The sequence below is a fragment of the Ochotona princeps genome, chromosome 6, assembly GCF_030435755.1.
Source record: "Ochotona princeps isolate mOchPri1 chromosome 6, mOchPri1.hap1, whole genome shotgun sequence".
Classification (NCBI taxonomy): domain Eukaryota; kingdom Metazoa; phylum Chordata; class Mammalia; order Lagomorpha; family Ochotonidae; genus Ochotona; species Ochotona princeps.
This window is the reverse complement of record NC_080837.1, coordinates 11,041,390-11,066,813: the sequence shown is the minus strand read 5'-3', so window position 1 is coordinate 11,066,813 and position 25,424 is coordinate 11,041,390. Positions and strand designations below refer to the sequence as shown.

Sequence of the window (25,424 nt, the reverse complement as noted above, 5' to 3'; positions counted from 1 at the left end):
TGTAGGTTTCAAATCAATGAAATCACAAGGGGTTTGAGGAAAGTCTTCATGTAGAGACTAGAATCTCTAAACAAACAACTATGAACTCAGAACACAGGCACACAATGGAAGGAGTGGGAAAAAATGGAAAAAAATAGAAATGATTCACCCAGGAAGAAATAGCCAGGGGAAAGGAAGGAGTTATTTGAAATATGATGGATGGCAAAACTCAAAGTCCAGCCAGAGTTGGGAGACACGGTTGAGAAAAGAATTCTTGGGGGAACAGGACAAGGGTGGACAAAAGGAGACAGAGCAGGAGGGACACTACCAGAAAATCAGAAGGGCAATCCCAGAAGCCTAATAACCAATGGCTGGAAGTTCCAGAAAGAAAAGAAGAAAATGATGGAGACAGTGAGACGAATATGCCTGACGTGGCCAAAAACAAAAGAGTCACACTGAGGCGCAGGGTCATAAACCATGAGAACACCAGGTCTTCAGAGAATGGGAGGAAAAGCAAAAATAAATAACAACCTTCAAAAAATCCCAGTTACCCACAAAGGAAGAGGAAAGAGAATGGAGGGGCCTGCCCAGTTGCTGGGCTGGCAGTGAGGAACCCGTGAGGCCAGGGCATCTTGCCAGGCCAGCCAGCACTCGGGGCACAGGAAAAGGGGGCACCTCCTCATGGGTCCCAGGCTTCTGAGATTGCACCTTTCAGACATCCCTTTTGTACCCACAGGAGATTCATGGAGATGGTGTCCCACCTCATGAAGACACACACACAACCAGAGGTGGGTGCAGGGTGATGGGATGGAGGAGACTGGGCAGAGCCAAGGCTGAGGACAGCCAGGCCCAGAGGGAGCAGGCAGGCCAAGACCACCCCAGGAAAAGCCACTCTCTGGACCATTTGTCTGCAATTCCATCAGCAAGTGTGGAAAGAGGTTCAAAGTGGCTGAAGGACAAGCTCATCCCATCAGCCATTGAGGCCATCTGTAACTCCAGAAGAAAACCTGGACCAAATCCCAGCTACAGTCCTCTGTGTAAACATTTATTGTTGACTTAGCAAGAATGATGGTAAAGTTAGGTTGAGAGAGTGATGGCAGAGGAAATACATTTTTGGGGGGGCTGGGAGCATAAAATAGCTCAATCATTCTCTTCCACAACGGAAAGTGAGCAGTAGAGTTGACGTCTCATATTGAGATGTATCATAAAACAGCAGGACGAACATATTATGGTGGTGATTATTCTCTAAAATGATAAATCTGGAGAACTTGCATCTGAGGCAGAAGTTCAGCTGCCACTCAGCATGCCCACAACCCATTATTGCGGTGCCTGGTTCGAGGCTAAGCTACTCCACTTCTGATCCAACTTCCTGCTGGGAGGCAGGAGACAATGACTAACTACTTGGCTTCCTGCCACACACAAGGAAGACACAGATTGTGTGCTGGGCTTCTGGCTTTGGCCTGGCCTAGTTCAGGATGTTGTGGACATTTCAAACACATAAATTCCAATGAATAAGTAAATAATTTATTAAACCTCTAAGTCTGTAAGACTACTTCATATCTTAAGCAATTCACATCCACTGGTCTCATTAAGAACGTAATTTGAAATGATCGAGTCATAATGAGAATAGATGCAGACTCATGGATGGGGGACAAAGTCCTAGGATGCAGCCACTTTGGACACTGAGGGACATGTGGGTGCTGTGGCCCATTATATATATTTGTTTCCTATTCATTTTACCATGGTTCTCATCAGTTTAGTATACAATATTGTCCTTTAAAAATTATTTATTTAAAAGCAGAGTTACAGACACATAGAGAGAGGTGAAGAGACAGAGAGAAAGACCTCTTCCATTTGCTGTTTCACTCCCCAGATGGCTGCAAGGGCCAGAGCTAGGTGAGGCCAACGCCAGGAGCCAGGAGCTTCCTCCAGGCTTCCCATCTGAGTGCTGAGGCCCAAAGACTTGGGGGCCCTCCTTTGCTGCTTTCCTAGGCCATAAGCATGGAGCTGGATCAGGAGTGAAACAGCTGGGAATTAAACTAGTGCTCATATGGGATGCTGCCAGCACCACGGGTGGAATCTTAAGCTACTAAAACCACAATGCTGGTCTCTTTCTCTCCTTCTCTTCAGCCTTTGCACTTATAGGAATTTGACACATTTGAACTGCCAGCATCACTACTCTTGAGCTTTGGGGGCTATTTCTAAGTAACACAAGGGTTACTTGAAAATAAATATGAATACAACATCATGGTCAATCTAATAATGGGACAGCACTGTGGTATAGTGGGACACCAGCATCTTTTATAGGCACCAGTTTGTGTCCTGGCTGCCCCACTTCTGATCCAGCTTCCTGCCGTGGCTTGAGAAAGCAGTAGAGGATGACTTAAGTCTCTGAGTCCTATACCATGCACATAGGAGACCCGGAGGCTCCTACCTTCTGGTTGGCCCAGCTCCAGCCACTGTGACTATTAGGTGAGTGAATTAGTGGGTAAAAAACGTCCCTCTTCTTATCTCACTCTTTTACTCTGCTCTGTAACTCTACCTTTCAGGTAAGTAAATATATCTTTTTAAAAAGACTAAAATGTGCACAATTTCTATAATTTCTCATTTAATATTGTTGGAGCTCAGTTGACTGCAGGCAACTGAATCCTGTGAAAGAGATTCCAGGTAAGGCAAGAGGGGCTAGTGTGCCTGAAGAGTTCAACATATGGTAAGTATAGATACAATTTTCCAATTCAGTAGGTAGCTTCCTGATCTTAGAAGAGGTGGATGTTGCCCTAAGATGCCAGCATCTTCTATGAACCCCAGCTCCAGCCCTGGCTGCTCCACTTCCCATCCAGCCCCCTGCTAATGCATCTGGGAAAGCAGCTGAGAATGGCCCAAGTGCCTAGGTCCCTGCACCCATGTGGGAGATCTGGATGGAGCTCCTGGCTCTTGGCCGTGCTCCAGTCATCGTGGTCATTTAGGGAGTAACCAAGTCAGTAGGAAATCACTTTGTGTCTTTGTTTCTCCCTCAAATAAATAATTAAAACTTTAAAAAGAAGAGGAGGCTTTTTGCACTGATCCTGACCCGTCAGCTCATAGCTGGCTTCTTCAGCATGCCCCAAAGCCCATTCACTGTTTTTATACTCTGTACTGAGTCCTTTTACATTTGAAGTCCCTGGAATGGATTTTATTCTCGGAAACTGAACTGAGACAATATGACAGGAAAGCAGGAAATAAACTGAATAAAAAGTGTGGTAGAGCCCAGTGCAGGAGCCTAGTGACTAAAGTCCTTGCCTTGTATGCGCTGCTGGGATCCCATATGGGAGCCGGTTCTAATCCTGGCAGCCCTGCTTCCCATCCAGCTCCCTGCTTGTGGCCTGGGAAAGCAGTTGAGGACGGCCCAAAGCCTTAGGACACTGCATCCGCACGGGAGACCCAGAAGAAGCTCTGGACTCCTGGCTTTGGATCAGTTCAGCTCCAGCCTTTGCGGTCACCTGGGAAGTGAATCATTTGATGGAAGATCTTCCTTTCTGTCTCTCCTCCTCTGTATATCTGACTTTCCAATAGAAATAAATAAATATATTTTTAAAAGCTTGGTAAACAGCACAAAATGAAACTGAAGATGGTCACTCCTAAAACAGCCTAAACTGCTGCTCATGTGAATTCACTCTCAGAAGGCCTCAGAATAACCCAGCCTGCTGCCCCTTATGAGAAACCCACGTAAAATCTAACAAGATACCACACAGCAGCTTAAAGTTAATCAACCAACACCAGTAAGCTTCAAAACAGTCTCCACAAGTGAAAAGGTTGCAAAAAGATTATTCAACAGGATCATGAAATTTAAAGACACAGAATCTGGTGTTCCACTTGTAGTTGCTGATCATATATACATATACATATACATATACATATACATATACATATACATATACACATAAATGGTAATGATTTTCATTCACCTGAACACAGTGGCTTTTCTCTGGGCAGAAAAAAAGGTTTTCTTGGGCCCTGTGCAGTGGCCTAGTGGCTAAAGTACTTACCTTGAATGCACCAGAATCCCATATGGGCACCGGTTCTAATCCCAGCAGCTCCACTTCCCATCCAGTTCCCTGCTTGTGGCCTGGGAAAACAGTCAAAGACGACCAAAAGGCTTGAGTTCCTGCACCTGCGTGGGAGACCCGGAGGAAATTCCAGGCTCCTGGCTTCAGACTGGCACAGCATCAACCCTTGTGGCCACTTGGGGAGTGAATCAACAGACAGAAGATCTTTCTCTCTGTATATCTGACTTTGCAATAAAAATGAACAAATCTTAAAAAAAAAAAGGTTTGTTGTCTAAATTTACAAACATGGAATAAGTCACAACTATTTCGAGTAAATTACAATTTATTGGAGGGGCCAGCACAATGACTCAACTGGCTAATCCTCTATATGCGTCAGTATTCCATATGGGCACTGGTTTGTGTCCTAGCTGCTCCACTTCCCATCCAGCTCCTTGCTTATGGCCTGGAAAAGCAGTAGAGGATGGACCAAATGCTTGGATCCCTTGTACCCACACGGGAGACCCAGAAGAGGCTTTCCGGCTTCAGATCAGTTCAGCTCCAGCACTGAACCGGCAGATGGAAGATCTCTTGGTCTCTCTGCGTCTCCTCTCTGTAAATCTGATTTGCCTTTCCAATAAAAATAAATCTTAAAAAAAATTATTGGAGATTGCCAAGAGACACACAGAGAGGGAGAACAGGGTGCTTGCTTTCTTTTTGTGTTCACACTCCAAAGACCAGAAAAGGCTGCAGCTGAGCTAGGCTGAAGCTTGGAGCCTGGAAAGAAGCCAGGTTGAAGCGAGCTGAGGCACCCCCGTATGGGAGTCTGCCCCCAGCAGCGTGTTTTGATAAGGTTTAATCTTGATCGTGTGTGGGGTGTGATGAATGTCACTTCATGTTCACGTCTCCACCGTGATTCCTGTTTCCTAATGGACTCGAGGGGAAAACCTCCTAAAGCTGTCTGGCTGGTTTTAAAAGATGAGGTGGCCCCTTGCTGAAGGTGGGGCTCCGAGAGGCCGTCCCCCACCCCCAGGGGAGATCTGGAAGACGGGTCGGTGCTTTGTGGCCATGAGGTTGCCCAGAACCTCAGGGCGTTATCTCTAGCCGGTGCCAAACAGGACCGTTTTAGAAACTGCGCTCCAAGTGTAGGTCCTCTGGGAAGGGGGAAGACCTGCAAGGAGCAGCTGGGCCCAAGTGACGGCCCCGAGGCGCCGTCTTCGGCCCTGAAGTAAATCGCCGCTGCCCGGAGCGGGCGGGGGAGCGACCCGAGCCAGGGTCGCGCTGGGGCCGCGGCCGCGTCCCTCAGACCGGGGACAATCAGCTCCTCCTCCAGCCGCCGGGCCCTCTCGCTCAGCCGACCGTCTTCCTCCGAAACCCGACGCCCGGTCTCTGGCCCCAGGCCGGTTCCCGGGAGCCTCCGGCCCTCGGAGCCTCCCCCGCGGGCCGGCCGGGCGGGCCGTGCCGAGACCGGGGCGGGGCCGGGCGCGGGGGCGGACCTCGGCGCACTCCCGGCCGCTCGCTGCCGCTGGGGCCGCCGCGGCTCCTCTGCCGGGTCGCGCCGGACGACGGGGCTTCGGGCGGCGGCCTGGGCGGCCTGAGGACCGACGGCTGGGCCGAGACGCAGGCCCCCACGCCTGCCGTCTCCCCGGTCCTGCCAGCGCCGGGCCTGCGCCATGGCCGCCTCGCCAGGCTCCGGCAGCGCCAACCCGCGGAAGTTCAGTGAGAAGATCGCGCTACACACGCAGCGGCAGGCCGAGGAGACGCGGGCCTTCGAGCAGCTCATGACCGACCTCACCCTGTCGCGGGTGAGGACGAGGGCCGGGGCCGGGGTTGAGGGTGTCCGAGTGGCGGGCAGGACCCGCGGTAGCGGCGGCGGATGAGAGAGGTCGCCGGGCCCCAGCGATGGCGGGGCCGGGCCAGGGCGGCGCCCCGGGGACCAGAGCCCGGGAGCGGGGCCGCAGCGGCCGCGGCCTCGACGCTCCCCCATGCCTTCCCACACCCGCTGACCATTTGCGAACCTGGCAGAGATGGGAGGGTCTCCGCCCCCGGGTGTGCGGGGTGGCCTTACCGTGAGCACCCACTGCGGGGAGGCCAGACGGAGCCGCGCGGCGGGCCCAGGCTGCGCAGCTTCTCATGGCTCGGGACACCCGCCCCCGGCGAGCCCTTCGGGGCTGCACGGAAGGCCGCGGGCGCTGCAACGGAGAGCTTGGCTCCGGCATGGCTTGGCGACTGCGGAGGAGCTCGGTGGCACGAGGCGATTGCGTGCTGAGGGCCAGGCTTTCCTCCCTGCCCTGCTTGGAGGTGCTGTCTCGGGTCCAGTTGACTTGGCTGGCTGAAATCCCGACGTGTCTTGTTGGGAACTGACAAGGTGCAGCAGGGTCGCTGGCAACTGAGGGCGCCAGCAGGGGACTGGCACCTGGCGAGGTTGGGCCAACTGCTGAGCAAGGCGATTGGAGGATGGAGCGTCCGTGGCAGTGGCTGCCTGGGCTACCGAGGGTCAGCGCGGGCCGGGCAGGCCTTGAGGCACCCCCGAAGGCTGACCTTGAAGGACCATGGAGGAGCGTGGGAGGGAGGAGGAGGCTCCACCGGCCGGGAGAGGACAGGGAGCTAAGAGCTGAGGTCCCCTCCTCGCCGCCGAGCAGCAGACACATTGTGGCTTGGCCATTGCAGACTTAGGAAAACTTTCTCGAATCTGTTGCAAGTAGAATTTCTTAATTGGGAGACGTTGACGGAACCTTCAACTTTACACATTTGCTTGTTTATCTTAAGAGTTCGGAGACCCAGTGGCGCGCTCATCCTAAATTCCTGTTGGTGACCACGTTAAGTTCCCTGTTACAGGGAGCAGACCTGGTTTCTGTCCCCCACCCAGAGGCTAGGGGAGTCATTCTTTATTTACTGATTCAAGGTGGTGGCATTGAGAAAGTAGAGGGGGCAGTAAAAGGTTTATGGCTCTGTCACACTGCTGGGGGAGGATAAGAAGAGATAAAAAGAACTGAAGATTTCAGGAAAATGTTTTCTGCCCTCATCAGCTTCACTCATTCATCACCTGCTGCCATCCACAGGCATTGGCTTTCATGACCTTGATTAAGGCCAAGGAACTGATTGGTGAAATGGCCAACTAATGTTGGGGGCCTCAGCTGCTGGGTATTGTTTAGATGCAGTTGTTGTTTACACACAATTGTATGAACTGGATAGGGTCTATCTTGAGTTGATGTGGTCTCACCTAACTCATAAATCCCTTATAAAATAAGCTCTGCCAGGTGAGGGTGTGAGTAAAGTACAGACTCTCTCCAAGATTTATTTTAAAGATTTATTTATTTTGATTGGAAAGGCAGAGTTACAGACAGAAGGCGAAACAGAAAAAGATCTTCAATTTGCTGGTTCATTCCCCAAATGGTTGCACTGGCCAGAGCTGAATCAATCTGAAGCAAGGAGCCAGAAGCCTGCTCCAGGTCTCTCAAATGGGTATAGGGTCCCAAGGTTTGGGCCATTCTCTACTGTTTTCCCAGGCCATCTATTCCCAGGGAATGGAATGGGAAATGGAGCAGCTGGGACAGTAACCCGCATCCATATGGGATGCCAGCACTTGCAAGTGGAAGATTAGACTATTGAGTCATGGAGCTAGCCCCATACTAGCCAGAAAAGTTCACATAGGCCAGAAAGGTTGAAAGGCCAGAAAGGCCAGAAAGGTTCACATAGGGTTCACATAGGGTAAAGGTTCCAAATGCTTTACCCTATGTACAAGTGCTTGACCCATGTAAACCAAAAGACGTGTGAAGGCTAAGCCCAAAGTTACAGATACAACCGAATACAACCGAATGTGTGAATTTTAACCGGGCAGATGCTGTTGAATTGAATGGAGGCCCATTGTAACCGGTGCTGTGTGCCAGAGCTCAGCTTCTCCGAGCTTAGTGAAGCTCCTCCACAGCAGCCATAAAATGAGGCAGTTACTTACTTTACTCTGATTACTACAAAATATGCAGGTCCTCATGCTGCTTGCTTAGTGGCAGGGAGGACATTTGCGTGTTGCTTCCACCCACTTTTTTTTCTCCCAGGTCGATTGCAGGAACAGTGATACTGTTGGGCTCCACTGTGCTCATAAACACGTATGAAATGATGACGTTGTGTTTTGTTCACTGATGTTTGCTTGTTTAAGCATTCGAAGGGATCTTTTGGAACGTAAATCATAAAATTCAAACACTTCTCATAGGAAAAGCTCCCTCCAGGCATATAGGCGTGGGCGGCTGAAAGATGCTAGCAGAGGATCCCATTTACCTCTGGGAGGTAGCTGAGTGGCACAGTGCTGATGGCCTAGCAGGCCCCTTCAGGCATGCTGACTGATGGCATAGATGTGGGTCATTGGTCTAGGCTGCCTGTTCTCCCTGTGACCACAGAGCTCTTTAGCGCTAGGAGTGAAATTCCTTCTGCCTGGTAATTAGAATGGGACTAGATTATGGAGAATTTTTCACTCTGGCTTTCAGAGATTCCTGAGGCAGTGGGAAAGCATAGAGAAGGGAGGTGCTGGGAGGTTGTGTCGGGTCACAGTGCCTGGGATGGACAAAAGAAAGAAAAAAGTGAATGCAGGGATATGTGTGTATTTAGCTTTTGGTGGACCACGCTCGAAAGACTTGTGTAGGCAGCAGCAGATAGGGGCCTGTAGGTAGCGGAGAGTGAAGGTGCGGTGCTTCTCCTTAAAGATTTTGTGAATGTGGTAAATACTTACTCAATGTCCAGTGTGTTAGGATGGACACTTGGGCATAGAGTAGTGACCAAGCAAAGCCCAAAAGGCTTTAGGGTTTAATGGGGAAGATGTTGGTGTAACGAGTGAGGACATGTTTTTGATGAATGTCCCAACAACAGAATAGAGTTCTGGGCACGGTTAGCCTCCTCTGGTAGCCTGAGGGTTTGGTGGGAGTGGAAGAGGCCTAGGAGGGCATCTCTGTGGGGGAGGGCACTGAGAACAGAGGTCAGCAGGGGGTGGGGAATACAGGAGCCTGCCGAGCTCATCAGGATAAGGCTCAGAGGCAGGATTTGGAACTTGGTTGGAGGGACAATGGAAAGTCATTGAAGGGGCCGGACTGGGGGAGGGTGTGTGTGATATTTGCATCTTAAGGAGATCCCTGCAACTGAGAAACAGGGTGGAGACTTTCAGGGAGAGTGTGGGGTAGGGGTGTTAACTAGGGAAGTAGCAACCAAGAGGCCTTGGTATGAACAGACTGATACTTGGCAGGTGTAGGGTGTCAGAAAAGGGGGCCTGCTGGAGTGAGATCCTGGCAGGAGTGGGGGCTTGGCTGCAGGATGTCAGGTTTCAGGTGCTTGTAAGGCATGTGGGTTAAGGAGGTGCTGCAGGCAGTCCTTGGAACTCAGGAGGGAAGGCTGTGTCAACAGTACCAGTATGGGGGTGTTTGATGTATAGCCACAGAAGTAGATTCGAGGGGGTCTTGGGAAATTATGGAACAGATATTGCAGATTGGTGATCTGTGTTCTATATTTGGCCTTCAGATGTGTGTTTTGGTGTTTGGCCTGGAATTAAAAAAAAAAAAAAAACCAAGATGTAGGGCCCTCCATGGGGAGGAAGACTATTCCATCACAATCTGGACTGTGAGTTCTCCTGAAGAACCAGGTCGCCTGGCAGCTCTCACCCTGCTGGCATGTAACTGGCCTTCAGGTCTCCACAGTCCCCAGGGTTCCTCACCCGGAGGCAAGGCTGATTTCGCTTGCTTGTCTCCCCTATTCCACAACTATTGGCATTTGTGTTCATGGTCCCTGCCAGAAAGCAAAAGGTGAAAGAGGGCCTGGGAGAAACCCAAGAAGTTCTGCTATTCCCAGGGGAGGGGAGAAGGGGTGTGCTGGTGAAGAAGACCAACGGACGAGCAGGGAGGCTGGGGAAAAGCCGGCAGGATATGAGGAGGAAGGAATGTGAACCCATCGAGCTCAGTGCTGCTGCCTGGCCAGACATGAGAAGGCTGTGTCCTTTGTTCTGGTCCTCTGGGGGTTCTTGGTAACCTTGGTAAGCACAACACTGTCTTCCCGGGGTGCTGGGGAGAGGGAAGGTTTGGGGCTTTGAGGGTACGTAGGAAAAGGAGGTAGGGCCGGAAGCTGTTCCAGAAGTTTGGCCGTAATGGACAACCCATGTTGAGAAGCCACAGGATTGTCAGCCTGGAGGTTCATTTGGCTTGAACCAAATGGGCTTGGGAAACATCCATTATTTTTATGTAAAAATAGATGCAGAGTAGATATGTTATGGAACAGGGCCCCTGAGAGGAGCAGAGAGAGACTTCTAGAAAGACTAGGTTGGCGCTGTCCCTTTACAGGTGTTATCTAATGTGGTCCTCAGAATGAGCCCAGCGGCTGGTGACCCCACTGGCTGGACATCTAGAAGCTCCTTCAGGCAGCAGAGAGCAGGCTGGGGTTCCAAGAGGCATGGTGATTTGCTGGAAGTTGGAGTTGGAGTTTGAATCGGGCTGTCATGCCAAATGTCTGTATGCTAACCCAACTTCTTTCCATTAAGAAATCTCATTGTATCAGCAGCATTTGTTGAAAAGACTTTTCTTTCCCTCTTGAGTTGCTATGGCATTATTGTTGAAAATCGGTCGACTGTGTATGTGTGCATCCATTAATCTACACACTTCTGTTTTCGGCAGCAGCACCCTGCCCAAATTACCCTAGCTTCATGAAAGTCTTAAAGTCAAGTAGCAAGTCCACAAACTTAGCGCTCTGTGTGTGTGTGTGTTGTGTGTGTTTGTGTGTGTGTGTATGTGTGTAACTTGCTCTGGCTACTCCAGATTTTTGCACACTCATATAATTTGGAATCATCTTATTAATTTATGGTATAACACCTGCTAGGATTTTGACTGGATTTGTGTTCACTATTGTGCAACCCTTTCCAAGAGGAGTTAGTGAGTCTTGGGTATCATCTCATAGTAGCATCGAAGAAATTCCACTAAGGTGTGTGTCAGCTGGCTGAAGTTTCAGGGTGAGACCTGTGAGTGGAGGGGCTGGGATTAGATGATAAATGGTAGCTGACTTGGGCAGGTGAGAGAACTGAAGGCTTATTGAAGAGTCAACCGCTTCTCTGTTCTGTCCCACTCGGCATGGCCATAGGAGAGCATGCATTCAGTGTGTTCAATCAAAAGAAGCTGGAATCCTAGGTTTTTATGTAAGCTCTTCTCTCTTCTCTCTCTTTCTCTCTCTCTCTCTTGCTCTCTCTCTCTCTCTCTCTCCCTCTCCCTCCCCCCCCCCCCCCCCCCCCCCCGTCTCTCTCGTTCTCTCGTAAGCTTCTGCGGCCGAGGACAGCTAGAGAGAAAAAAAGATATGAAGGGGGAGGGGACTACTCATCTGGCCTAAGCTGGGAGCCCACGTGGGTAATCGGTACCTGATTTCTTGCACAATCCTTGTTGTCTTCCAGTGTCTGTGTTAGCAAGAAGCCAGAGGCAGGTATCAAATACAGATTCTTCGAGAAAGGACATGAGCATCTTAACTACTAAGATAAATGCCCACCCATCATCTCCTACTTCTTAAAATTGAAATTTATCTTTGCTAAAAGATGATTAATTTTTTTATTTGGGAGACATAGTTACACAGAGAGAAGGTGAAGCAGACAGAAACTTTCATCTGCAAATGGCTGTAACAGCCAGAACTGTTTTGGCCAATCCGAAGCCAGGAGTCAGAAGCTTCTTCCGGGTTTTTCCATGCAGGTAGAGGGTCCCAAAACCTTGGGTCATCTTCTGCTGCTTTCCCAGGCCATAAGCAGGGAGCTGGATTAGAAGTGGAGCAGCCTGGACATGATCCTGCACCCATATAGGATGCCAGTGTCAGAGGCAGAGGCTTGGCTTACTATATCATGATGCCATCCACTAAAATTGAAATGTAAAACATTGAGTCGATCATTATCTTGTGGGCCAGAGCTCTCTGGATGTCCCATGTGCCCCATGGGCTGTCTGTCTGTGCCCTATGCCCTAGGTTGTTCACTTTGTGGTACTCATTTTTATCTTCTGTAAACGTGAAGGTATGGAAGAAGGCTCAACTCGATTTCTGGTTCAATAATTCTGAATTTCTTGGAAGGAAAAGAAGTATTATAAGGTTTCTAGAGGTCTCTGAGAATGTTCACCATAAGGGTCGTACCTGGAGACATTGTCCACAGCTTTCTCTTTCATCTGTCATTGGTGTGTGTGTTCATTCTTGATCCCTTATGCTGAGAGAAATGTGTCCAGCCACGTGAGAGTTCAAGTCACAGAGCCGGGCTTTTGATTGTAAATCTGGTGTCCTTCCGACTCCTCAGTCTCTGAAGGCTCCTTAAAGGGGTGCTTTGGTGAGGCGAGCAGTTCCAGGGGACTCTAACTTCACCTCCCTGGAGGTGGAGCCCTCTTTGTAACTGGTGCTTCTCCTAGTTGAAATGACAAAGCCTGCGGGTGAGCATGGAAGAAAGCCCTGAAGGCAAGGACTCCAGTTTGCACTCATCCTAGCTGGTGCCTGGTACAGTCCTGACCAGCATCTGAGTTTGTGTGTAACAGAGTTGGTGTATGGGCTGCTGCTGGCCAGCAGTTTTGTCGAGAGAACTTCAGGACCAGAGTGTGAAATGCTGCTAAATGCTTTCAGAATGTTTTGATGGAAGGTGGTGACTTTTTTGGTTACTCCGCTTGGAGCTGGGGAAAGTACCCCACATTCTCCTCCTCTCACACTGGACTCTAAACTGTGGGGTTTGGTGACCAGGGTAGAACGGTGTCCCAAGGTGACGTGTTTGAGAAATCAATGCTGCAGGGCTAAGGAAGTTGTGGCCTCCAAACAGATGGAGCCCTTACCTTGCAGAGCTGCACATTGAAACGCAGAACACTAGAAAGGAGAAAGATGTCTTTGAGTGGGGGTGCTGTGGTACTGTGGCATGGTACTTGGGTGCTGTGAAGAGGAATCAAGATTGAGCTAAAGTTGGAAATCATTGAACCCGGCAGAGGATGTGGGATTTCATGATGTTTGTGTCTCCTTTGCATGTATTGGGGATTCCCCCCCCACCCCAGGAATAAATGTCAAAACCAAACAAAATCAGAGAGCTTTCTAGGCTTAGCAATGCATCTGTTCCACCAGCCTGAACCATTTGTTGAGATCTCTGAGGGAGAATTGCAGCAAAGGAAAAGGAATATAGCAAAAGTAGGAATGTGAGCCAAGAGCAGGACAGACAAGTGAGCTGTACGACTTTGTGCAAGTCACTGACCGTCTGTGCATCAGGGTCTGCAGGGCCTCGCGTGGCCAGGGGGCTGCATGGCTGTAGTAAGCATCTGAGAACAGCACCTGGCTCAGCTCCATACAGCTTTCTCAGTCTTAGAGCCTGAGAGAAGTGAGTGGGTGAAGATGAGCCTCTGAGATGAGTCTTTTCTCATGTGTAACCTTGAAGTTCATTTATTGTTCCAGGAACTAAACTCATAAGGACCAGATTGAACCGCTTTGGGGTCTACAAAAACTGTAGCCATATTTACTGCCTTTGGAAAGCTGCCGTCAGAAAGAACTTCCCCAGGAAAAGGCAGATGGAAACAGCGAGGTGCCCTTTATAGTACTGGGGTGCTATATCCGTAGTCAGTGATCTCTGTTTGGAATACACTTTTTTTAAGATTAAATTATTTTTATTGGAAAGGCAGAGTTTCAGAGAGAAGGAGACAAAGATCTTCCATCTGCTGATTCACTTCCCAAATGGCCACAACAGCCAGAGCTGAGCCAATCTAACGCCAGGAGCCAGGAACTTCTTCTAGATCTCTGATGCTGGGTGCAGGTTCCCAAGGCTCTGGGCCATCCTCGACTGCTTTCCCAGGCCACAAGCATGGAGCTGTATGGGAAGTGGAGCACCTGGGACATGAACTGGTACCCATATGGGATACCTGTGCTTGCAAGGGGGAGGATTAGCTAATTGAAGTATTGTGCTGGGTTCAAAACTAAGACTGGCTTTTGGCCAAATCTGCTACTACAAAGTACTGACTTTGATGCTCTTTGAGATCTTTGCTATCATCACTCAATGTTCTTGAAATGACTGTTTCTAGGTTCAATTCCAGAAGCTTCAGCAACTGCGCCTTACCCAGTACCATGGAGGATCCCTCCCCAATGTGAGTCAGCTGCGGAGCAACGCACCCGAGTTCCAGGTACTGCCACGCGCGTGCTTACTGAAGGCTGAATGCAGAGTGACAAAATAGCCAGCAAGTGTCCCCGTCCCCCATCCCCCAGCATCAGCCTCAGCATCAGGCCTCCCAGGATAAGCCGGGCTGAGGGAAGCTCAGTGGCTCAGGAAGTTCATGCATAATCTGTGTCGTGCTTCCTTCAGCACAGTGTTGTGTTAGTTCACGGCTGGCCTGGTAAAAGCACAACATGAGACACAGAGGTCATTGAGAATTTTCTAGTAGCCTTAGTAAAGGACATTAAGCAGATGGAATTCACTTTAATAACAGTTAAATAATTTAAAAAATCAGTTTGTGATCAACATAAGAAACATAATGAGCTACTTCACACACTTTTGTTGGCAGCTTGGTTTATCTTGGTGACCCTGTGCTTTAAAAATATTGTCTTTTTCCTCAGCCTTAGAAACTGGGGTTCCTTGCTTGATGATGCCATTCTTTACACTGGAGACTGATTTTGAGAGTGCTCATAGGAACCATTACTGCAGGAGAGGTTAGGAGAAAGTACAGTAGCAACATACTTGTACCCGCCTACACTGGAATCTTGTCTGTAATGTAGTGGCGTTGAAATCTTACACAATACTGCCCGTGTAAGAGATACCTTTGTAGACGAAGCAATCTGTATATTAGCCAGTGGGACATTCAGTACAGTTTCGCTTTACATTGGATTTCATGCTTCGGAAGACAGGATGCCACTGTGGGTGTTGGTGGGGTAAGCTGCCACTGGAGATGTCCACAGCCTGTACTGCAGTGCCAGTTCCAGCCTCAGATCCTGTGTTGGGCCTCCTGTCCATCTTCCTGCTAAATGCGTTCTAGGAGGCAGATGAAGATAGCTCAGGTGCTTGGGGTCCTGCCATGCAAATGAGGAACCCTGATGAAATTCTGTTCTCCTGGCTTCAGCCCGGCCTGGCTCGGATTATTGGAGGCATTTGGGGAAATGAGAAATAACCCATGGGGGATAGAAAATCTCTGTCTTTCTCTGTCTGTTTCTCTCTACCCCTCCTGTCTTTCAGTTGCTGTGACTTTCAAGTATGTGAAAATAAACATTAAAAAAGAGAAGAGGACATAGTCTTGGTTTGCTGTGTTTAAGATGCCAGTTTTGCAATACTTTATTGTTATCTTTAGAAACATTTATTGTGATTCCCTCCCTGCTATTATGATGGGGAATGGAAGAGATTGATATTTCTTGGTTTTGCCACGATTCTTTTTATTTTCCCCACAGGTTGAACATCCCTAATCCAAAAATGTAAACCGTGAAATGCTCTGAAATCCATTAGAGTGGCATTTCAAATTTTGAACTTTCAGTTCTAGTTACTCAACTGGTAAAGTCTGTACAAATTTTCCAAAATCTGGAAAACTCTAAACTATGGGGTCACTTATGGTCTCAAGGTGTTTTGGATGAGGGATACTCTACCTTCACTGTTGACCTTGAATCAATCCCCAGGCTCACAGGGAAGTTGTGGTACGACCCACGCAGCTTCTTTTCCCTTGAGAGTAGGTGGCTGGCGTGATGCCCTGGAGCCCCCACATGTTGAACGGAGCTTGCTGGCAGCCGACCCAAGGAGAGTATAGACATCAAGTGGGAAGCTGTTGACCCCCGCAGCTCTCCTTCCAGTGCCACCAAATGCCCCTCAGTGGTGTCCAGAATTGACTATGGTTGGTCCCTTTCCTCTTGGGACAGTTCCCGAGTCTCTTTTGACCCTATGATCTTGCCAGTTTTTAGGATGATAGGCTGGTTGTTCATACCGTGTACCTCAGGAGGGCCGTGTGATGTATTTTCATGCTGGGATTCAGGAATAACACAGAAACAGTGTTTGCCTCTGTGTCCCGTCAGCTGTGTGCTGTTGACTTGGCCTGGTCCTGATGGTGTTCCCCTTGCCGTTCAGCTGGCAGCTCAGTCCTAAGTGAAGGTTTGGTGAGGAAGAACTTTATTCTGACCTGCAGTAAATTTTCAGTTTCTACAATCTTTACTCACCTCTGTCCTTGGTTTTTATGGTTCCTGTTTAATTCAGGGGGGTATACTTTATAGTTATTCTTTTTATTTCATTGCTAACATCTCTGGTTATGCCATTTGAACTGGGGGGGGTGAACAAATCCTAGAAGCCACATTTTTTAACAAAGATTTTATTATTTTTTTTGAAAGGGATCTCTCTCACCTACTAGTTCATTGCCTAACTGGCTGCCAACAGCTAGGTCTGGATCAGGCCAAAGCCAGGAAACCTGGAATTGTATCTGCAACTCCCACATGGCTGGCGGGGGGCCAGGCTCCTGGGCCTTGTTGGTCTTTCATTGCTTTCCCAGGCTCATCAGCCAGCCCAGCGGGGAGCTGGTTCAGAAGCAGAGCAGCTGGGACTCCAACCAGTGCTCAGATGGGATGCTGGTGTCACAGGCAGTACCACAACGTGGTGCACTACAACACTAGCACAGATATTTATTTTTAGATGTAATTTGCATAGGTTATATGTTAGGTTTTTCAGGCATGCACCTGCATGCAATCACCACTGCAATCCAGATCCAGGACTGTTCCAACAGCCCAGAGAGTTTTCCTGTGTCCCTTTGTAGGGGGTCTCCATCCTACCTGCAGCCTCTGTGAAGCACTGAGGTGTAGTTTGGCCCTCATCTGGAGTGTCCAGCATATGAACTTCCAAATATGTAATCTCCGAGTTCTTTTACTTAGCCCATCTCATCTGAGATGCATCTGCATTGTCCCAGGTCCCTTGCTGTGGGGACCCCCACACGCTCTGAGGCTCACCATAGACATGCTTTCTGGGTTCTGAGCCCAGGAGTCTGAAACCAGGAGTTCCCCTCCACCTCTTCCCATTCTGTTATTCTGTCGCTGCTGGCAGGCCTTTGCTCCCAGCTCTGTTCTACCTCCCCTGCTCTTTTCATGGTTTGACCTTCCTCCCTGTTTGTATTTGTATCCAAATACCCCATCCCTTCTCTCTTTAAAGAAAATTTTGTTTTCACTCTTACTTGAAAGGTAGAGGGATAGAGAGAGAGCTCCCATTTGCTGATTCACTCCCTAAATGCCCACCATGGCTCCAGACTGGGCCAAGCTGAAGCCAGACACAGGGAACTTACTCCAGATCTCCCACATGAGTGGCAGGGGCCCAACTTCTTGAACCATTGTGTGCTGCCTCTCAAGATGCTCATTAGTAGGGAGCTAGATCAGAAGCGGAGCTTCTACGCAGACCCTCACCACTACTCATCCCCCTCCCCCCCGGATCCTCCCTCTGTTACTCTAAGCTAACTCATGTTGATTGCCTTTGCCAAGATTCTTTTTCCAAATGAAGTTCACAATTTCTGGGAGTTAACTGGAAAACCTCTTTCTAGCGGCACAAAATTCAACCTGTCCCATTGTATTTCCAGTAGTTCATTCCTCTGTATTGCTGAGTTGTGTTCCTGTGTATAGTGTATTTAATTTGTTCATGTGTTACGGGATCACTTTTTGGGCGCTTGGATTGTTTCCGCTTGGTGACAATTATGAATCAGGATGTGGTAAACATTCACATGCAGTTTTTGTGCAGATACATAGTGGTGGGATTGTTGGATTATATGATACATGTTGATTTAACTCCAACTTAATAAGAAACTTCCAAACTGTTTTCCAAAGTGGCTGTGCCATTTCCCACCAGCTAAGCATGAGAATTCCACAACGCCTAGCATTTGATATTTCAGGCTTGTTGGTTTTAACATTTGTGGCTGAAACACACGTGCACACACACACACACGGTCAAACTTATGGTCTTTTTTTAAAGATTTTATGTATTTTTATTGCAAAGTCAGATATACAGAGAGGAGGAGAGACAGAGAGGAAGGAAGATCTTCCGTCTGATGATTCACTCCCCAAGTGACTGCAATGGCCGGTGCTGCGCTGATCCAAAGCCAGGAGCCAGAAGTTTCTCCAGGTCTCCCATGCGGGTGCAGGGTCCCAAGGCTTTGGGCTGTCCTCCCCTGATTTCCCAGGCCACAAGCAGGGAACTGGATGGGAAGTGGAGCTGTTGGGATATGAACTGGTGTCCATATGGGATTCCGGCACATTCAAGGCGAGGACTTTAGCCACTACGCCATCACGCCAGGCCTCAAACTTATGGTCTTAACTCTTTTTATATACCCTGTTCAGTAGCATTAAGTACATTCACATTGCTGTGTGGCCAATCCCCAGGACTTTGTTACCTTGCAGAGCTCAAACTGAAGCCATTAAACAAAAATGCCCCATTTCCTTGTTTCCAATAGCAAGCAGCCCCCCTCCATTCTCCATATCTATGAGTTTGTCTGCTGTAGGTGCCTGTCCTAAATATAACAGCACACTGTTTGTCTTCCTGACTGGCTTGTTTCTGTTAATGTGGTGTCCCCAAGGGTCATACATGTTATAGTCTGTGACGGATTGTATACATGTTATGTACCACACTTTGTGTGTCCACTGCCCCAGGAACTTGTGCTGCTTTTGCCCATAGGCTCTTGGGTGTCAGGCTACCATGAATCTGATGCACAGATATCTCTTCAAGTCTCTACTTGCAGGGTCTGGTGTGTGTTTTGGTGCATGCCTGCAGGGTCATACCGACATTCAGTTTTGAGGGGTAGACCTGCCATGCTGTTCTCGTGTTCCCACTAATAGGGCACCAGAATTCTGCCTTCCCCACAGCCTTACCAGCCCTTGTTATCTTTTAGGCATCCTAATGAGTGTGAAGTGGTGGTATTTCAGGCTTAAAAAGTGTTTGTCATCCTAGTACAGTTGTAGCAATAGCCCATTGGGATGTTAACTTGCATTCTCCCACTCAGGTTGAGCATCTTCTTGTATGCTTACTGACATTGTTTTTATGTCTTCTTCAATGTATTCTTCCTCTGTATTCTTCTAAAGGTGTTAGAGTTGCAGGTTTTACACTTAGAGAAGTTTTTAAAAATATGGTGCCAGGTGTGGGCTCAAGGCCCATGTCTTTTTCAGAGGGATTTTGGATTGTTCCAGAACCATGTGTTGGAAAGCCCGGCCTTTCCCTACTGACTTCCCTGAAGCGTTTGTGGAAAATCAATCAACCATGAATGTGTAGATGTGGTTCTGGACCCTGTCTTCTTTTTTTTTTTTAAGAGAAAAAACAAAGGAAACATATTTATTGATATTACCTCACCACGATAATGCCAAGAAGAGTTAAGTTCAATGTGTGTTTCTTTCTTTTTTTTTTTTAGTTTTATTAATTACATTGCATTATGTGACACATTTTTATAGGCACTGGGATTCCCCCCACCCCTCTCAAAACCCTCCCCCCACGGTGGATTCCTCCACCTTGTTGCATTATCATAGTTCAAATTCAGTTGAGATTCTTTCATTGGAGGTATTTACCAAGCATAAAGTCCAGCATGTTATTGTCCTGGTAGGTTCAATGGTTTCTTGGTGAGACCATCTCTGGTCTGGACCCTGTCTTCTGTTCCTTAGGTCTGTTAGTCTGTCATTTTGCTGAAACCAGCCTGTCCTGGAAGATCTGGAATCGGGTGATGAGAGCCCTCTTTTTTTCTTTTTTCCGAAAGTTGCTTCTGTTATCCATAAAACTTGAATCAGCATTTTGGACATTTAAACAGACTTGATTCCATGGATAGGTTGAGAATTAGCATCTTTCTAATATGGAGGCTTCTAACCCATCATCATGGCATAGGGGCACAGATTTTGATTCAAGTTGAGTAATCCCCCCATTGTATGTTTTTCCTTTATGTGTTTTTAATTGACAAAATTATATGTTTATTTATGACAAGTAACAATGATTTATATACATGGGGTTCTTCAAACATTCATGGAAAATGGAATTCAGAGGTAGGTGTATTTTGGTGCAAATGTTTGAAAGCCATACATAGTTTTCTCATGATACACATTTTTCATGAATGTTTTATTGATCCTTCCTATGGGTACCCTGTGGAATGGCTGACTCAGGCCAATTAACATATGTCTTACCTGGTAGCCTCTGAGAGAAAGAGGAAGAGAGAGAGAGAGAGAGAGAGAGTGTGTGGTGGGAACCGAGACTTTCTGGAACACAGTATTCTGTTACTAGCTATGTAATGACTGGGCTGTGCAAAAAGAATCTATTCTTCCTGTGTATTCCTTTTATGTTTTTAGATCAATGTGGAGTTTGTAACAAGTGTTTCCACATCTGTTCTTTTGCTTAAGCCTTTTTGTGACACGGGTTGCAAAGTATAGAAGTGCTGTAATAGGGGTAGGGACCAATTTTCTATCCTAGTGGACAATCTCAAAGCACATTCTTTTCCTCTAACTCAGTGAGGCCTTGTGCAGTGAATGCCACAGACTTTATCAGATGGGCAAACGCTAGCCAGTTTTTCAGGCTGCCTCTTGGTAATCCTCTGTGAGGGGGTGGGTTCTCCTTTCCGAGAAGGTGAGGAGGGCTGCAGGCCCCCTCACGTGTCAGGGCATGGCCTAGCACAGTGGGTTCATCTTCTTCCCTGAGGGCCAGGACTAGCTGATTCCAGGCTGCGTTGAGAGAGGGACTGTTTATGACGTTTAAAAATCTGTCATGCTCATCATGCTTTTTACATCTCCCGTGTTGCTACCTGGTAGCAAAGTTGCATTGTCTTGTTTATAACCCATGGTTTGTAAATTTAACCAATTTAGGAAACAGGTGGCTGAGGCAGAAAGGCTTGTTGCATCACAGGCAAGGCCTGGAGGTGGGGCCAGAAGGGCCACTTTATCACGAGTATATAGAACTGGATACAGTGTGTATGGCAAGTGGGTCAGAGAATTAAAACTTAGAAATCACATCTTTGACTCCTCATTCAATTTCAGTGGCTTTCCTTAGTGGCAGATCCTTTTATATATTCATATATTTCTTTTAAAAATTGATTGAAAGGTCACTTAACTAGAAACTACAAGTAGCAGTATACATTCCAAGATACAACTACTACTAGCTAGCATTTATTGAGTTCATGTTATGTGCTAGACATCATGTCAAACTATATGGATTACTTAGTCTTAACACAGACCCCTTAGGGTTGGTATATATACCTGATGACATCACAAATTGTTTGACTTTATGTGATAAGCTGCTACATAATAACATATGTAAAAAACCCCAAAATCCTATAGTAACCAAGAATGTGACAACAAGACAGCTGTGAGTTTTCAATTCACTATGATAGCTGAATCAATATTCAAAATAAAAAAAAACAGTGTTACATGAACAAGTCAGGAAAGTTAGCGGATACACAAATTTATTCTCTAAGATAGTAAATACCTTTTAAGATATTCACAAATTTTTGAAACTTTTTTTTCTGTTTAGGAATTTGATGCTTTCTTATTAGAGACAATAGTAGTATCTTTGCTTCATATTTTGTCTTTTCCTTTGGCTGCTTTTGCCATGACTTAGTATCGTGAACATCAGTATCCTTCATGTATAATTTAGTGGCTCCCTTTTTTGTTGTCATGAACATTTTCCCATGTGTTTAAGTGATCTAGGAGCATTGTATAGTGACCACACAGTAGTGTAGCACATAGTTATACCACTGCTTAAAGATTTATTTATTTTTATTGGAAAGGCAGATTTACAAAGAGAAGAAGAGACAGACTTAAAGATCTCCCATCCATGGTCACTCTCCAAGTAGCTACAACAGCTACAGCTGAGCCAGTCAGAAGCCAGGAGCTTCTTTTGGGTCTCCCGTGCAGGTTCAGGATCCCCAGGTTTTGAGCCAACCTCTGCTGCTTTCCCAGGTGCAATAACAGGGAGCTGGAAGGGAAGTGGAGCAGCCAGGACATGAACTAGTGCCCATATGGGATGCCAGCGCTTGAAGGTGGATAGTTAAGCTATCATGCTGGCTCTACCTTCACTTATTCAATTGCTCCCTTAATGCTAGACAGGTCGGTTGTGTTCAGTATTTATACATTTTGTGTGTGTATAAATTGATCGTTTACTAGGCTGAAGAGTCTCAATTAAAAAATGAAAAATGGGTTCCAGTGCGGTAGCCTAGCAGCTAAAGTCCTCACCTTGAACACGCCAGGATTCCATATAGGCGCCAGCTCTAATCCTGGTGGCCCTACTTCCCTTCGAGCTCCCTGCTTGTGGCCTGCAAAAGCAGTAGAGGATGGCTCAAAGCTTTGGGACCCTGCACCTGCGTGGGAGACCAGAGGAGGCTCCTGGCTTCAGATTGGCTCGACTCTGGTTGTTGCAGCCTCTTGTGGAGTGAGTCAGTGGATGGAAGATCTTCCTCTCTTTGTCTCTCCTCTCAGTATATCTGGCTTTCCAATGAAAATAAATTTTTTTTAAAAAGGTAAAATTAAATTTGAACTTAATTAATAAAATTATAATCAGTAACTAAATTTAAAACTAACCGTTTGAAAATAACATCTTTCATCTTAAAAAAAAAAAAACCTATGACATGTTATCAATGGCCAGTTAGACTATCTAAAGCAGACAGTTTACATTTACCATGGCTTATGTATTGATATCAAATATCAAATATGTAATACAAATACATGTAATATCTAATACATATTAACATATATGTTTGTCCTGAAACACTTGTTTGACTTAGGAAACTTAGGAGAAATGCCTGGAAAATGGAGATTGGGTAAGGGGAGCAGGAGCAGGTTGCCAGGGACCCAAGCTCTGTCTACCCCCAGCCCAGGGGGCACTGTGAGGCCAGCGAGCTGAACTCACATGGGCAAGACCCTTGAGGTGGTATCAGAGAGACTGGTCCTGGGATGGTGTAGGGCAGAGCCGGGGTGGACACAGTCCTGGGCCATCTGCCCCTTTTCTGAAAGGAAGTGGTGCATTCCCTTGATGCCAGTCTGGCCAGCTTTGGTGTCAGCAACTGCCCCCGCCTTCTACCCAGTCTCCTTAGGCAGATCCCAGCGTTCTCTGAACCCCATCTGTGAGTGATGGGGGTGCCAGTTGCCTACTTAATTGGGATGTCATAAGGATCTAGTGAATGCAGATCACTCAAATATAGACATGAATATAGATTGATGTGAATCTATACATAGCTATAGATTTCTTGCAAATCGAAGTGTTAAGCAAAAGTAAGCAGTGCTTAACCAAATGTAGTTATCCAAATGTATATTCGTTAAGATTAAATGTGGGGTTCCACAGTGGCATAGCAGGCTAATCTTCCATTCTGCAGCACTTGCATCCCATATAGGCACTGGCTCCCTTCCTGGCTGCTCCACTTCTGATTCAGCTGCCTGCTTATGGCCTGAGAAAGCAGCGGAGGATGGCCCAAGTCCTTGGGTTCCTGCACCACGGAGAAGACTTGGAAGAGGCTCCTGGCTTTCTACCATCCCAGTTCTGGGTGATGTGGCCTTTTGGGGAATGATCTAGCAGATGGAGGACCTCTCTCTCTGACTCTCTGCTTCTCTGTAAATCTTTCAAGCAAAATAAACCTTTCCAAAAAAAAAAAAAAGATTGAAAGCACAGAAGGTTTCAGTTCCTTGGTTGCATAGAGCACACGCCAAGGTTCCGATGGGCACATGTGGCTGGAGGCTGCCCTGCTCGGGGGCCTTCTGCTGCTGCTGCACTCTGCTTCCCGATTTCGCGCCTGTTGCGGCCTCACCTTCCCCTAGTGGCTCGGTTCTTTAAAGTCATCTTCCCCTCCCTTATCAGCCAGCCAGATTTTGGTGTCTTGACTCAAGTGCTTAGTGGAATAATGAGAAAAGCACTTTGATTAAATTTCCCAGCAGAGACTTCTGGCATCCATCAAACTGCTGTGAGGTACACGCGTCTCCATGGATGGCATGTCAGCATAGACAACAGCAGTGACTCAGAAATGCAGTGTGGCAATGCTGATTGCTGATGGTCATCAGATGACAGCAGGCACCACTAAGGCCGTGTCTGACTGTATAAGGCCCACTGTGGCCTGGCTTTCTTCTGGTCTACTGACTGCTTCCCCTCTCTGGGAGGAGTTAGCTTGCTAGTGGATAATCCAATAAACTCAGCCAGGTTTCCTCAGCAGCTACTGCAGTGGCCTCTGCAGTAGGTGTAGGAAACATAGAAGGAAGCAAGACCACAGCCCGTCGGTCCCTGTGCAACACCAGCAGCCTCGTGTCCGCAGCCCAGTCATTCCCTGTGAAATACAAGCAGAGGCCTCGTGTCCACAGCCCGTCAGTCCCTGTGTGACACAAGCAGAGGCCTCGGTCTCCTGCATCCAGCGAATGCTCTCGCTGAGGCTGGGCTGCTCTGCTGGAAGCCAGGAAGGACCTTGCAGCTGCAGAGATGTTCCCACGTGCTTCTGTCTTGAGTCACAGATGAAAGGCTCCATGAAAATCTCAGAGTATGTTCTTGTGCTGTCGAAAGATCTTCCCGAATATCTCTGTCTTCAAGGCCATCTCTCGATGACTCCTGCTGCTAGACCTTCACTCTGGCTTTTCTGCCCGCTGGGACTTTGGCTGTGATCCATGGGAAGCCTCTGTTTCCTCGGGGCTCTGCCTGGGATGAGCTAGTGCCTGGTTGCCTAAAGGGGCTGGGTTTGGGTCCTGCCTCTGCCACCCTTTTGATCTGGGACATTTTCTCAGCTTTCTCACAGCCGTGATAAAATAGGTATCCATGAGATAATCAGAGACATTGACCAAGGGTTTTGGGAACTAAGGTGTGTTAAAGGAACTATGGTGTAAAGATAACCAATTTCTTCCCAAGCCAGTGACTGCATTCTGTTTGTGTGTGTTCATTCATCATAGCCTGTGGCTTTTGTGGCCTAGTCATCTGCTCAAAACTTAAAAGCGAGAGGAAATTTTGTTCTCAAGGTCATCAACCTTAGCCAGCCCTACTCTTGGTACAGTCTGCTCTCTGCCAGCCCTGACACAATCTGGCTTCATCCAAGTACTGTTAGATAGAACGAGATAGGGCCATGGCCTTGGGTTCCTGCTTGGGATTTGGAAGATCACATTTAGAAATTATTTGAGCATGAACTATTTCCAGGAAAACTTCCCACTGATTACTAATATTGGTGGTGCTGCACGTTGCATCTTGTTTTCTTTTCCAGAGAATGACCTTGTTGTGATTTTGTCCATACCTCCCACACAACATGCACTTTGTGGCTATGACTTTTTGCTCCGTGCTGGCTGACATGCCTGTGATTTTTGTCTTCCAGCAGTGTGTTCTTCTCTTCTGCCTAAGGAACTGATGAGAAGCACAGAAAGTTAGTGGGTGACTTAATAATTCTGGAATGTGCATCTGCCCCAAAATAGGAACTGTGACCAAGAATACGGTTGTTGTATTTTCAAATACAGATTTGAACTGTACTGTTTTCCCTTCCTTTTCATCTAACCACATGTGTTGAATAG

General features: G+C 47.5%; 1 protein-coding gene across 2 annotated transcripts in view; it reads left to right on the top strand.

Annotated features, from left to right (window-relative positions):
* The first annotated feature begins 5,477 nt into the window (after nucleotides 1–5,477).
* CRTC3 (CREB regulated transcription coactivator 3) overlaps nucleotides 5,478–25,424 on the top strand; it is a 92,361-nt gene continuing 72,414 nt past the window's right edge. For both annotated transcript variants that reach the window (XM_058665572.1, XM_004577918.2), the window contains exons 1-2: nucleotides 5,478–5,806; nucleotides 14,027–14,125. In XM_058665572.1, the coding sequence (XP_058521555.1) occupies nucleotides 5,675–5,806; nucleotides 14,027–14,125 (231 nt within the window). In that variant the 5' untranslated portion in view covers nucleotides 5,478–5,674. The remainder of the gene's footprint in view (nucleotides 5,807–14,026; nucleotides 14,126–25,424) is intronic.